Genomic DNA, 13,227 nt, shown 5'->3' on the forward strand with positions numbered 1-13,227 from the left:
CGAACCTGTTTGGTTGCGCTTTCTGTTTGTTATTTTTTATTTTTTAAGTTATTTTGTATTTAGATCTATCGATATCGAAAAGTATTTTCTGACTTCCCGCCGAAAGTACACCTGTTCTGTCAACCCCTTGCCTCCGCCTAGGGCCCCTGTACTCACCCTAACCCCTTCCCCTTGCACTACATGGACTCACATAGTAATTTGAGCATAGTGTGGTCGGTGGGAGAAGGGTAGGTGATAGGTTGGGTTGGCCCCTATGGAGACCATTGTGGGCTGGGTTGGTCTATGGACTTGCATTGTGCACATTTTGGACACGAAATGTATCGATCTCGAAAAGTATGTTCTGACTTCCCGCCAAAATGACCCCCAACGGGTGGCTGGCAGGTCATTCCGGCCTCACTTCTCACCCCTTCCCTACCCCAAGCTTCGATAGCTATATATTTATGTAGTGTATCGCTGTGTATTTGAGGGTTGTAGGATGAATAGAAAGGAAGATATCAAAGAAATACTATAAAAAAATAAAAAAAAAACTCCAGGCCATAGGGGGGGGGGGGTCCCAAGTTTTTTTTTTTATTTTTATTTTTTATTTTTTGTTTTTTACTCTTAAACATCTTCCTTTCTACTAATCCTACAACCATCAAACTCATTGCAATACACTACATGAATATATAGCTATCGAAGCTTGGGGGTAGGGAAAGGGTAGCCAAGAGAGGCTGGAATGACCTACCTTGACAGAACAGGGGTACTTTTGGCGGGAAGTCAGAAAATACTTTTCAAGATCGATACATTTCGTGTCAAAAATGTGCGTAATGCAAACCCATACACCCACCCAAAAAAATATATGGATGAAACCCCCTCCAGCCATGCAATTTAATGAAAACACTACCAAGAGGGTATTTGGCTTCAATGTAAAAGTAAATGCATTCGAACTAACAAACTATAAACCAAATAAACGAGTAAAACTGTGGCTATGCATTGAGCTCTTGGATTAAACGCGCATGAGGCTCCAACCCGCGTTTGTGAGGCTCTGATGGTTGCTGTGGAAGCCAGGAGAATAAGGATTCGTAAGCGGACAATGGCTCATTGTACCCAGACAGCCTTCTGTTGTGCACGAGTTGAATCATTTCAACTTGTGGATTTGTAGTAAGGACAGCCACCGTCCATTCCTTGAGCCATTCAAGACCTTGATCGAGAATCCAACCGAGAATACCGCAGGCACAAGTGCTGATGGCTGTAAGACCAATCAGCCGCAAGTCGGCTTCTTGGAGAGGTGCCACCGCTTGATGGCAGGAAGTGCGCCATCCCTCAAACTTACTCGCAGTAAATCCGAGCGAAGCGGTTTCATGTCGACGGGCCAATGGTCGACGATCAGCTGGTAATCGCCTTGCCTAAGAGCGCTGGTGAAAACAAGTCTCATCACATTCGAGTCTGGACCTGGAACCGGGTCTGTTTGCAACTGTGCAAAGTGGTCTCAAGATTAAGTCGGAATAGCGCAAAACCCTGAAGGGAAGAGAGCACTTGCGCAATTCTTGCATGGCCATGACAAACCCAACGTCGAGATCGTCACTCAAGCGCCCGAATCCGAGAACGGACTTGCAACCCCCGCCGCGACTTGCGACCTGGTGAAGGACGTCTGCATCGTCGATGAGGTGCTGGAGTGATGCCTTTGGGGATGAATTAAGCCATTCATCAATCAGGTCGAGCATCCAGGTGAGCACGTTCGTCTTGTCGGCAAGCAAGCCGGTGTACAGGACGTGGAGCGCCCAGTCCGAGAGCGGATAAGAGTCGAAGAGTTGCTCTAAACATTCCGTATGGCCGCCGGCAACAAACCCGTATGTGATGTCGAGGCAAGGCGAGACGTTGAGCGAGAGCGTCGACGCATTGTCGCAGTACCGGTCCACGAAATCAGCGTTATTCAACTTTGCAGCGTAAAATGGAACACAAGCAAGCACTGTCTGTGGAACATGCCCCAGTAGCTCGAGGTTGTTGAATTTGACGGCCGCCTCCAAGTGATAGTGGTTGTAACCGACGTTCATTCTGATTAGCAGGCAAATGATCTGCAGGTTATTGCGCACAGCGGCCAGGTCCATCGCCATATTGCGGTAATCTTCATCCTGCTGAGTGAGGGTGGCAGCTGCCGCTCGGGCTACGTCAGCATCGTCGAGTGAAATAAGTTTGTCATGGTACACGGCGCCGTACAGCCACGGGCCGGATAGCCGCTTGTAAGCGACGATTGTGTCGTCCCACGACCGGGTGATGGCAGCTGTTTGATCGCTTTGCGCGCGCAGCTGGATGTAATGGCTTGCGTTCAGCAAAACCTGTGGTAGGAGGTTTGTGCGTGACATCAGGTCAGTTGGATGTCAGGTGAGGGGGCGGGCGGTAAAGTATTGCAAGTTGAATGCGCAAAGAAAATGAACAAACAAAAAAAAAGCAAGACTGCTCATTATCATCGACTGTGCAGAAGATAGATGAGGAAGAGGGGGTGAGGCCTAAACAAGCGACTCTTTGTCACAAAACTGGATCTGCCGGGCGGTAATCCACCTGTCTCCAACCGAAAACGCCGACCTTTCCCCTCCCCTCTCTCGCAAACGAATTGAGCTTGTCACTGTGAATGCACGGACCCAGAGGGCCAAAATTGCTCCATGGCTGGCGATCGGACAACGCTACAGCCTTGTTGAACACTGCCTGGGCACGCGCTGCGCTTGTAGACAACGGGGTGGTGCGTTGGTCGACTCGCTGAGATGCTCGCTGTTTTTCCCCCCTCCTCTCTCTCGCCCTCCCTCCATCCCTCTCCTTTTCAATTTGACAGTATTGTTGGCAGAACAAAAAGTATCACTGTATATTCAGGAGACAAGTGTTCATGCAAGAGCGGACTCAGCAGGAGCGGCCTCCTTAAGAGCGGCAATACAAAGCTTAGCAAATGTATCGGTTTCCAAAATCTCACGCACCCAGGTCTTGATCCGCAAACGGAATCCATCGGGGATGACCAAACCGTTTGCGTTTGGAGGGCGCTGGAATGGAACAGCCTGTGCGGCGACAGCGTAGCGACCAGAAGCTTGAACAAGTTCGTCAAAAAGTGTCGGCTCATGAACAACGTAGAGCACACCTTTTTTTTCTTTAGTAACGAGCATTGTGAGATGATTCTTGAGTTCACGGTGTATACGCTCCTCCAGGTCGTATAGTTCCTGATCCGTGCTCAGGCCTAAGGCAAGGCCGGCCTCTTCGCCAAACTCGCGCGCGGCAGTTCGGCTCGGTTCCTCCCATTTGCTCGAAACCGGAACACGCCATTTGCCACCAAACATTTCCCATCCCAGCTTGGATGGAATGGGCTCGTTTTTGTTGAACAGGAGGAGAGAGCCATGCTTGACCAAAACCACAAAAGCTGACTTGTGGTCTTGACGCCTGACCGTGAAGTGGCGCTTGTTCCAGTCAGGATCATCGCGCAATCTGAATCGCTCTGCCTCTGCCTCTTTGCAAGTTTGATCAAACTTGACCCATGCAGATAGAATCTTCGGTTCAAAAAAGGCCCATGCAGCCGGGATCAGCTGCCTGTCGTCACTTCGAGGAGGGCTGCCGTCACGATGAGGAGGGCTGCCGTCAAGACGGGGAGGGCTGGTGTCAGGACGAGGAGGGCTGCCGTCATGGGGAGAAGGAGGCCGAGCACTGCTGCCAGTAAACTGAAGCGAGCCGCTGGCTTCATCGCGCTGAGGCAGGCCGTTGCCACCGCTTGGAGGCGCCCGGCTGTTGCCACGGCCACGAGGCGCACCGCTGCTGCTACCGCCATGAGACGACTGGCTGCCACCGCGTTGAGACATGGTGGTGACAAAAAAATGAGTGACCTTCCCATTCCCAAAGTCCCAAACCGCTTTTGTTCTATCGACTCGACCGATCAAACAGCAGGAGCGTTGCTGGAGTTCCGGTCTGAGCTTAAGTTTATAGGTGAGTTGGCTCGGTGGAGGGCATGGCATGAGGCGGGCTGCTGTGGGCGACCACGTTGAAAACTGAAAAAAAAAAAAAATGCACAATCATCAATAAAAAGCCTTTGAGCATACACATTACAACTGTGATTTGGAAGTTCCATTGCCCCCCCCCCCCAACACACACGCACCTCCTTCACCTCCTCCTCCGACCACGAAACAGCAGTTGCGCATTTAAAATTATGGTGATTTCTACACCAGAACAAGATGAAGCCTTCTATCGAGAGCTTCATGAATTGCACACGTTGTGTGATGAAGCATACGACTGTGGACCTGCGATGGAAAAGTACCTGAAGCTGGTCGCGCACTTTGTCACTAAGGATAGGTACCTTTGGTTTATCGGAAGCGGAAATCGATACGCCTTTCCACCCAAGGCGGACTGGCGCTGGAAAAAATCATTCGGATGCGATAGCACTTGTGCCGTGTACTGGGCGGACGAGTTGTTCCTTGTGGCATGTGCGCTTCTTGTGCGCTGGAACGCCGCGATTTCGATAGGCGACCTAGATCGGATTGCATATCTTTCCAAGCCTCTGTCTGTATGCCGTGAAATCTTTGGGAGACTGCTTTCCCAAGCATACGCGGACTTTGAGCTCGTCGGGTTTCCCATTTCACAAGACGGCCTCAAGCTTGTATTTTACCACACGTGTCATGCAGTGTGCTTCCGATATTCTTCCAAAGAAAAGCCGCAAACAGAGCCTCAAGGGAGAGGGGCCCAAGCGAGTGGATGATGTTCTGATCTTCGTTCAGTCCTCAATCGTCTTGTTTCGCTTTCAGCTTGTTTCTCCTCTGGATTTGATCCTTGTGTTTGAGGGAAAGGACAAGTGTTGTATAAATCAAATGGCGTCGTCAACAGCCACAGTCACAGGTAACAATGGAAAACTACTCTGAGCGCTTTTCTCAGCAGTTACGCTTTGTGGGATTGGCTCTGAGCAGCACCTTCACTTCCGACCGTCCAACGCCTCCCTCCGTTCAATGTGCATTCACATGTGTGTGTGTGCGCGCGCTCACATCTGAATGCGCATTGCAGGATCCGCTGCCGACTCTGCGGACGTGGTCGTGGATGCTCGCCTGGCGCTGCTGCTCGAGCGCTCCAAGGTGAGCATTGAGGCGTGCATTGCGCCGGTCGAGCTCGAGCTCAACGCAATCGAAGCAGCGCGCGCTGACAAGGAAGCATTCGTACTGACGAGCGTGGCAGACGCGGTCGCTGCGGCCGAAGCAGGTGAGCTTTGTGTTCTTCAATGGATTTGGAACCAGTTTCAACTGTGAAACTCGATTTCTGAGCACTCATTTCTACGACATGTCAAAAATGTCAAAATGGATGACAGATCTGCAAACAGCAAGGAAACAATCATTGAGGGACTTGTCAAAGACAGCAGACGACGCTGCGTGGCAGCAAAAGCCATTCTTGTACCTTTAATCCTGTTAACATTGTCATTCAACCATTCTCGCTCTTTGATCAACAAGTGCGATGCAAAATACACGATTTCTTATGAACGCAAGAACAGCCCAATGACAAGACACAAAAAACGGCAAGCCTCATGCAAGCAGAACAAAACCGTTTTTTTTTTCTAGTCCATCAAAAACAGCTGATCCACTTTCACGGGAGTCGAGTCGACGCCTTCGCGATGTACGCGCTCCACAATGAACGACAGTGTCATGCGCAGAGCGCGGTGGTTTTCTCGTGAGCGTTGAAGCACGATTTCGCCGCTAAGAAGGTCGCCTACAAAAACGGGTTTATCGCGTTAGTGATTTTTTTTGCGATTGTGGCCAACCCCGCAATGCAACAGCAATTACTAGCACAACCGCAGCTACGACACAGAAAACCGCAGCAACACAACCCATCCCCATCACTCACCTGCATGCACGGGAAACTCTTGGTTCAGATAAAAGATTGTTTGCTTCCAGTGCGTGTCGGGCGATTGAGGGCCGGTGCTGAAATAGACCATCTCTGAGCATTGGTGCTCGAAGGAGGTGTCGAAATACGAAGCGAGCGCATGGCATGTGCCGTCGCGGGTGAAGGTGAGGTGGATGGGCGCGGTGAACTCGAGGTCCTCCAACCGAACCGTGTGCATGTCCAGCCCCTTGAACAGGCATGGCGCAGTGATAATGGTGGCGGGATCGACAAAGTCCACGCCAGGCTCGACCATCGTTGTTGGGCGCATGGCCGTCATCTTGAAGCCGTAGACGTCGTCCCAAAAGTTGATTCGGCTGTTCTTCCAGTCCTGGTCGTCCAAGGCAACCATGTACATGGCAAACTTGTCTGGGTAGACTCCGCCGGTCGAGGGAATAACAGTGGTTGTGGCAGGGTCGCTCACACCGCGCACAATGCGCGAGTTGGCGCTGCTGTAGCCGCGCAGCCACTTGTCGCGCGCGTACAGCACAGTGTCGAGCATGGACTCGTACAAGAGCATGTAGCCCATCCACTCGGAGATGATGATATCAACGCCATCCACCGGCAGCGTCACGTCCTCTACTTTGCCTCGAATGAGGGTGATGATGTGGTCCAACCCGTTCTCCTTGACATTCAGCAAGGCCTGGTCGATAATGTTGGAGCGATCAATGCCAATGACCTTGGTCGCGCCAGCGCGAGCGGCAAACATGCACAGAATGCCCGTGCCGCAGCCGACATCGAGAACGGTTTTGCCGCGCAGCAGGTCCTTGTTCTTGTACATGAAATCGCGGTATCCCTCAGTGCGCACCTTGTCCTTGAGCATTTCCTCGTGAATGCCAGAGCGTGAATACGAGGCAAAGTAGTAATCGAGCTTGTCGGCCGAGCTGTTGTCCATTTCAGCAGAGCCGTGCGAAGAGACGGAATCGCGGCGGCGAGCGCTGCTGTTGTCCGCTGCTGCCGATGTAGACGCCTCTCCGCCAGTGCCAATCGTGGCAAGCATGGCGCGGTACTCGGGGTCGAGCTCGGCCATGGCCTGGAGGCGAGGGTCGACTGGTAGCGCCGCATCGCCGTCGAGCAGTTCCGGCGGAGCATCGTCGTCGTCGTCGTCCTTGTTGTCCGCTGAAGCAGCAGCCTTACCAGCAGAAGTCTTTGCAGCGTGTCCTTGAGCTTGTTGGCTGTCTGCCTTGACCGTGTCTTCGCCGTTGTCGTCCTCGTTCGCTGCTGGGCACTCGTCGAACGGGTACTGCAGCACCGCGTCGTCCTGCATGACTGGAGCTAGCCAGGCGTCGTCCGCCAGCAACGCCACCAGCTCGCTTGGCTTGATGACGTCCTCGAACTGCAGCAATGCCTTGGTGGTCTGAGCCTGAGCCTGAGCCTGAGCCTGAGCCTGGGTCGCAATGGAGCTCACTGAGCCAGCCACACGTGTGCGCACGAGGTTGACGAGCTTGATGCAGCCGTACTCGTCCAGCGCATGGGCGCGACGCACCGTGTCCAGGTCGAATGCGTGCGACTGTGCGCAGTGCATGAACACGTCGCTGGCAGACGCGAGGACCTCGGGGCAGAACAAGCACGTCGCGGGCTCGTCTGCGAGCAGCTCGTCGTCGTCCTCCCAGTCGCCGTCCTCGTCGTCCTCGACGTCGTCCTCATCGCCATCGTGGTCATTGGCGTTGCCGGCGTTGTTGTAGCGGGCGGCCTGCTTGGCTTGCTCGGCCTGAGCGCGCTGTTCCTGCTGCAAAGCGCTCATCTCGGATTTTGCTGCTGGTAGAAAAGAGAAATGAACTGGGTGTTTCTGCAGTGTGAAAGAGATGTTATATGACAGGTATTCATGACCAGTTGGAACGACCGACGCGCGAGGGAGCGGAACGGAACGGTAACTGCGGCAGCAAGCAGAAATACGCGCTTCTGTTGTTCTTTCAACATCCAAAGACACCACCAGCTGCATCCACACAAACCAACATTAACAGACACTGTGTATTGGAACAAATGGACAAAAACAATGGATTGGGGGAGGAGGCCCCCACCGTCGCAAACAGAACGCGGCGAAACCGTTCAAAACCTCCAAGTCTAGTCCTTGTACTTGGCCATGAATTCGTTGTGGAACCGAACAATCGCATCGGTGAAGGCAGGGAAGGTGTCTTGTGGGGGCAGGAACGTGCAGCGGAAGTGGTAGGTGCCCTCGCGTTGCTTGAATCCAGTGCCAGGAACGACAGACTGTTCACAACAGAATAGCAAAGATGAGAACAACGACAACAACCACCACCACCACCTTTCAACTCTACACAACAAGCACTTTCACTCACCACACCAGTCGCCTCAAGCAGTGCCATGCAGTAGAACGAGTCGGGAGCCTTGCCCGCAGCCTTGGCAGCTTCGACAGCCTTCTTGGGCAGACGGATTTGAGGGAAGGTGTACATGGCGCCCTGAGCCGGCTGGCAGGTGACGCCCTCCATCTTGTTGAAGGTATCGACGAGGAAGAGCGAGCGGTCCTTGAGCGAGCCGAGAATCTGGTCGCGCTCGCGGGCATAGAGCTCGTACGAGGGCTCGCCTTCCTTGGGCGGGTTGACCATCAGGTCGACAATCACTTGACCTTGCACGTTGGGGCAGAGCGAGATGGAGGCCACCTTGTAGATTTGCTCGCGAACGTAGGCATCAATGCCAATCATTTCCATGTAGCCGCCACGCTTGCCGCACTCGCCGATAAAGCCCTTGGAGACACTGTGGAAGGAGATGAGCTCGACATTGCTAAACTCGGGGCCCATGGACTTGAGCACCTTGCGGAAGGAGACGAACGGGCGCTGGTCTTGGTAGACGTTGGTCTGGTAGACTTCGTCGGCCAGCAAAACCAAGTGCTCACGGTGGCACAATTCCACAATGCCACGCATGCTCTCCATGGACAGCACACCGCCAGTGGGGTTGCCTGGGTTGATGACGACCAGCGCGCGGACATCCACGTTCTGAGCGCGGGCCTCCGCAATGCTGCGGCTGAGCTCGTCAATCTGCGATGATTGTGCAGACACCGCAAGAAACCAAGTGAGTGAAATGGAGGCTCGGCACAATTCAATCTCTCTCGCTTTACATGACGCAACACCAACAACAACAACAACAACAAAAAAAACACTCACGGAAAGATCCCAGCCCTTCTCCTCGTCGAGATAGTAGGGAACGGGCGTGCCGTCGAGCAGGGATAGGGTGGCCGAATAAAGGGGATACTGGGGAATGGGGATCATGATGCCAGAGTTGCGGTTTTGAATGAGCATCTGCATGGCCGTCTTGACACCGTCGCTGGCACCGTTGGTGAGGAAAATGTCGTTGGGGTCTGCCGGCCCGACGTTGTCGCGCGCGGTGATAAAGTTGGCGACGTTGTCGCGGATGAATTTGAGGCCCTGCGAGTGGGTGTAGGCGCCCATGCTGGCAATGTTGGCGCGCATGCTTCGCGCGCGGGCGATCGCATCTGCGGGGAAGAGGGACGCGACGTGGGCGTGGTTGCGCTCGTGCAAGAGATCGTCGTACTCGAGCAGTGCGCAGATCTGGCGGAAGAAGGTCAGCGGCTTTTGCTGGAGCTCCTGGGGGTTGCCAATGTTGCAGCGGGTGATTTGCTTGAAGGGCAGCGACGCTGCGTTCTGCTTGAGCTCTGTGGCGAGCTGCTCTGCGCGGATGGGGATTTCGCCACGCACGGCGTACTCTGCGGCATTGACTTGGCGGTTGATTGTTGCGCTATTGAGCTTCTTGCCCTTGTGGTGACCTGTTTGTGAAAGTGACATTGAAGTGAGCATTGCCGTCTCGTTCTCCAAATCCCTGCTTCGTTCTCGTCCGCTGTTTTTGAGTTTTAAGTTTTGTTGATGCTACAAAGCTCCAAGTTGAGCTTTTGGCAGTGTTTGGTCTGATCTGGTCTGGTCTGGTCTGGTCGTGTTCAGTGAGCTGGTCTCGCCACTCCAATGCTCATTCACTTCTGTCCTCCTCCTCCGCTCTTCCGGCTTCGGTTTTGGTCGTGATTGTCGCAAGCATTGAAATTGAGAAATTCGAGTTTGATGATGTTGGTGGTTTGAGTGTTAGGGATTGAATGTGGTGTGTGTTGAGGAAGAGAGAGAGAGAGGGGGCCACGCGGAGGAAACGAGACTGTGGCAAGAGGACCGTGACCAAGAGGACAGAGGGACAAGAGAGAGAGAGAGAGAGAGAGAGGGAGAAGGGGGTGGGGACTAAAAGAGAAGGAGGAGGGTTTATTCAACGAGTAAAAGTGATGGGGTTGGAAGAAGTGGAGAGAGAGTGGAGAGTGGAGAGTGGAGAGAGTGGAGAGCAGGGACGTAGCGAGTTGAGGCATCCACAGTCGGATGGCAGATACTCGGTCGGGTCGCGGGGAGTAAGTCCCATAAAGCATTATCACAGTGAACGCAGATTGAACGCAGCAGGGAATGGACATCAGTGGGGGGGGGGATTTGAGGTGGAGGCTTACCTGACATTGCTGCTGAAGAGGAAGAGGAAGAGGAAGAAGAGTGCTTGGTGCGAATCTGGAAAATGTATCAAGAAGAAATAGAGAGTGATGATCAGAACATCAGAACATCAGAATGATCTGAGAAAATGGGGGGAACTTGAATGAGAAGTGAAATAGTGAAGAAAGAGTAAGAAAAACGGCAAAGGGAAAAAGGTAGCGCGCCGCCGCTGAAATAGTGAGAAAAGAGTATCGAAAAATAACCACTTAAAATCCACCGACGGAACCGACACACCAATCCATCCCCTTTCGCACACAGCCGTCGCCAGGCAGTCCGACGATTGCGTAGCCAGCGCAGTCGAGTCAAACCAACTCTACAAAGCGCAAGGAATGCTACGATTGCGCAAACGGGACAGGGGAGCGTTCGTTCTCAGTGATTGAGTGGAGGGGGTTGAAGTGCGTTTGTGTTACGGGAGCGATGCTGGCGACGAGGCAGGCGCGTGCAGCGGAGGGCGCAGAGGCAGATGACAATCGAGCAACGGAGGCAGCGACGGAAGCAGCAGCGGAGGCAGCGGAAGTGGCGGAGGTCGCCGTGGCGCGGAGTGAGGCGAGCATTGGAGGGAAGGGGGAAAGTACGACTGGTCCTGTCTTAGGAAGTGAGGTAAAAGTGAGATGATAGGATGAATCAACAAACAAACGAACAAGCAACCAAACGCGATGGGGGAAGGGGAACACAGGGAACGGAAGCGTGGAAACGCCGCTGAAATTGTGATGACCTTTTTATTTGGATCTGAAACTTGAAAAATCTCAGACCAACGACCGGTACCAACGCTCCAAAGTCACTCGAAATTGAAGTTCATGCTTGTATTCGGATTTTGGGGAGTGTTTGTGGCTGGAGTCGGCGCTTAGTCTCCATTTTTGGTCTGGGTGTGAACATTGACAGCGATGGTTCAGGGCAAGGTCAAGACGACGGCGTCGGGCGGCATCACCAAGGCCAAGAACCGCCCAGTCAAGGCAGTCATGAAGAAGGGTGGTACGTGAGCACGATGAGCACGCAGCCATTGGTGAAGGAGGCACTTGAGGGCTCTTGAATGCTGAATGGCGGGAGAGTGGGACATGTGGGAAGGTCGTCCACCCCGAACGCTGTCGCTGCTCCGGTCGACGCTGGAGGAGCAATGAGCAGAGTGATGGGGCAACAGTGATTTGTCCTGGATGTGGCTGCTCGTCGAGCAGAGTGGTCGCCGCGGGTCGAGGTTGCTTTCCCGGTTCACTCACACATGGAACGCCCGGCCGACGTAGCTCACCAAAAGTCCAACGGGATGCTCACTCAATATGCATTGAATGATTTGCATGTGTGTGTTTTTGACTTTGTCTGCTTTGTTTGTTTGTTTGGTGCTGGCAGCACGGAACATTCCCCCAAAGAAGACAACGTTGGTCCAATTGCAGACAATGAAGAAGGTAATCCTGGCTTGTTCAGTCACTGCGTCTTCAAGTTCGTCATCCGACGGAATACACAATGTAGATGCAATTGTTTGACCTCTTTTTGCATTGGGTTGGCAGAAACTGGAGAGCGGCATCAAGCACAATATTGAGCAGACAATGATCCACCGCGCTGCAACACAGTCCGGTCACCTCAGTCTCGTCAAGCGCGAGGCCGGATTCAAGCTGCCCGCAAAGAAGGACAAGGCTGCCGCTGCCGCACAAAACAAGACAGCCGCGGCCGCAGCATTGCACCCCGCCTCAAAATAGTCGCCGCTAGTTTTTGTTTTTGTTTTTGTTTTTTTGGTCGGTGAAATGAAACATTTCTGAGCGTCAAACGAGCACGGATCGTTTAGATCGCCACACTCACGTGCTGTAGAACAGTCAACACAAAATAAGCAAAGGGGAAGTGGAGTCGGAAAGGCGGATGCAGAAATTTTGGTTGATGGCTTCGCTGAAGAGCCGCGGTCCCTCTATGGAGTATATCAGGGCGATGCATTTGTTCTCTATTCGTGCTGCCCTTTGGCTACAAGTCAGTGTACTTTTTGGTGCTCCCAAACGACTTGTCGGTTGGGTACTTGCGACCATTTTCAACGATTTTGGCCGCGGCCGCAGCTGGCAAGTCAATGCCGCACACGGTTGCCAGACGAATGAGGTAGATGAGGCAGTCACTCAGCTCTTGACCGAGGTGATGGCGATCCTTCTCCGACCAGCCTAAAGCAAGATGCATCATGGCAAGATCAACGACGAGTTCTTCTTGTTCTCTAACGCGGCACATTTCAGAGCATCGGCTTTACCTGGCAATCCCACTGGGCATTCGCCACGCCACATGAAAATCTCTGCCAGTTCGCCTACTTCGCCGGTCTGTCGGAAGCAAGGAAGAAACAGCATCAACTACAACGTGTATCTCAAAGCTTGTGTGTCAAGGTCGGCCAGTTTCAATTTTTGGCCTTACCAGTGCAAGCATGAGATTTCGAGGCTGGTGAAACTGGTCCCAGTCTCGAGCAGTTGTAAATTCGTTGCAACGCCTTTGTCTGTCACGATGAAATTGTGAAGAGGGATATCGACGCGGGGAGCAAGTCAGCAGTGATCAAGCAATTAGAAGCTCGTTGGTTTTTCCCGCGAAATCTTTCCCGCCAAAACCGACGAGGCGGTGGGGGTTGCGCTTGCGCTTGATCAAGCAAGCCGCACTCTTTGCCATTGTCGCATGCATTCATCGATCTGTTTGTCTGGCAACCGACCACTGCCGGGCTGGTGAAACACGTACAGCTCGACGAGCGATGGGCTGTCGGAGAAGTCTGCTTTCGCGGCTGCTGCACTTGAGGCTGGACTGTCGCTCGCGGATGCCACATTGGCCTGTGGTTGGGATTGCGATGCTTGCGCTGTTGAATCACTCATCCTCGACTCGACTCGACGTGAGTGGGGGGGGGAGAAGGGCGGTGAACAAGTTCCGAAAA

General features: G+C 53.2%; 7 protein-coding genes across 7 annotated transcripts; 2 read left to right on the top strand and 5 right to left on the bottom strand.

The window, feature by feature from the left end:
* Window positions 1-1,413: 1,413 nt before the first annotated feature.
* On the bottom strand, window positions 1,414-2,410 carry CAOG_05832 (hypothetical protein; the record flags this gene model as incomplete). The annotated part of the gene is made up of 2 exons (XM_004345372.2): window positions 1,516-2,410; window positions 1,414-1,453 (listed from the first exon to the last, which is right to left on the bottom strand). The coding sequence occupies exons 1-2, from the start codon at window positions 2,340-2,342 to the stop codon at window positions 1,414-1,416; spliced, it is 867 nt and encodes a 288-aa protein (XP_004345422.1). The 5' UTR covers window positions 2,343-2,410.
* A 401-nt stretch (window positions 2,411-2,811) lies between these two features.
* On the bottom strand, window positions 2,812-3,828 carry CAOG_05833 (hypothetical protein). The gene has a single exon (XM_004345373.2). The coding sequence runs from the start codon at window positions 3,810-3,812 to the stop codon at window positions 2,856-2,858; it is 957 nt and encodes a 318-aa protein (XP_004345423.1). The 5' UTR covers window positions 3,813-3,828; the 3' UTR covers window positions 2,812-2,855.
* A 901-nt stretch (window positions 3,829-4,729) lies between these two features.
* On the top strand, window positions 4,730-5,471 carry CAOG_05834 (hypothetical protein). The gene is made up of 3 exons (XM_004345374.2): window positions 4,730-4,839; window positions 5,002-5,193; window positions 5,300-5,471. Exons 1-3 carry the CDS (start codon window positions 4,812-4,814, stop codon window positions 5,389-5,391), a joined length of 312 nt encoding a protein of 103 aa, XP_004345424.1. The 5' UTR covers window positions 4,730-4,811; the 3' UTR covers window positions 5,392-5,471.
* On the bottom strand, window positions 5,331-7,632 carry CAOG_05835 (protein arginine methyltransferase 3). Its single transcript, XM_004345375.2, has 2 exons — window positions 5,830-7,632; window positions 5,331-5,694 (listed from the first exon to the last, which is right to left on the bottom strand). Exons 1-2 carry the CDS (start codon window positions 7,607-7,609, stop codon window positions 5,543-5,545), a joined length of 1,932 nt encoding a protein of 643 aa, XP_004345425.2. The 5' UTR covers window positions 7,610-7,632; the 3' UTR covers window positions 5,331-5,542.
* A 183-nt stretch (window positions 7,633-7,815) lies between these two features.
* CAOG_05836 (alanine aminotransferase) lies at window positions 7,816-10,468 on the bottom strand. Its single transcript, XM_004345376.2, has 4 exons — window positions 10,316-10,468; window positions 8,988-9,607; window positions 8,166-8,861; window positions 7,816-8,076 (listed from the first exon to the last, which is right to left on the bottom strand). Exons 1-4 carry the CDS (start codon window positions 10,320-10,322, stop codon window positions 7,930-7,932), a joined length of 1,470 nt encoding a protein of 489 aa, XP_004345426.2. The 5' UTR covers window positions 10,323-10,468; the 3' UTR covers window positions 7,816-7,929.
* Window positions 10,469-11,207: 739 nt separating this feature from the next.
* CAOG_05837 (hypothetical protein) lies at window positions 11,208-12,139 on the top strand. Its single transcript, XM_004345377.2, has 3 exons — window positions 11,208-11,324; window positions 11,694-11,749; window positions 11,852-12,139. The coding sequence occupies exons 1-3, from the start codon at window positions 11,237-11,239 to the stop codon at window positions 12,038-12,040; spliced, it is 333 nt and encodes a 110-aa protein (XP_004345427.1). The 5' UTR covers window positions 11,208-11,236; the 3' UTR covers window positions 12,041-12,139.
* CAOG_05838 (RS21-C6 protein) lies at window positions 12,139-13,224 on the bottom strand. Its single transcript, XM_004345378.2, has 4 exons — window positions 13,038-13,224; window positions 12,726-12,804; window positions 12,568-12,634; window positions 12,139-12,484 (listed from the first exon to the last, which is right to left on the bottom strand). Exons 1-4 carry the CDS (start codon window positions 13,166-13,168, stop codon window positions 12,297-12,299), a joined length of 465 nt encoding a protein of 154 aa, XP_004345428.1. The 5' UTR covers window positions 13,169-13,224; the 3' UTR covers window positions 12,139-12,296.
* Between the last annotated feature and the right edge of the window lie 3 nt (window positions 13,225-13,227).

Source organism: Capsaspora owczarzaki, assembly GCF_000151315.2.
Source record: "Capsaspora owczarzaki ATCC 30864 unplaced genomic scaffold supercont2.10, whole genome shotgun sequence".
NCBI classification, from domain to species: domain Eukaryota; class Filasterea; order Ministeriida; family Capsasporidae; genus Capsaspora; species Capsaspora owczarzaki.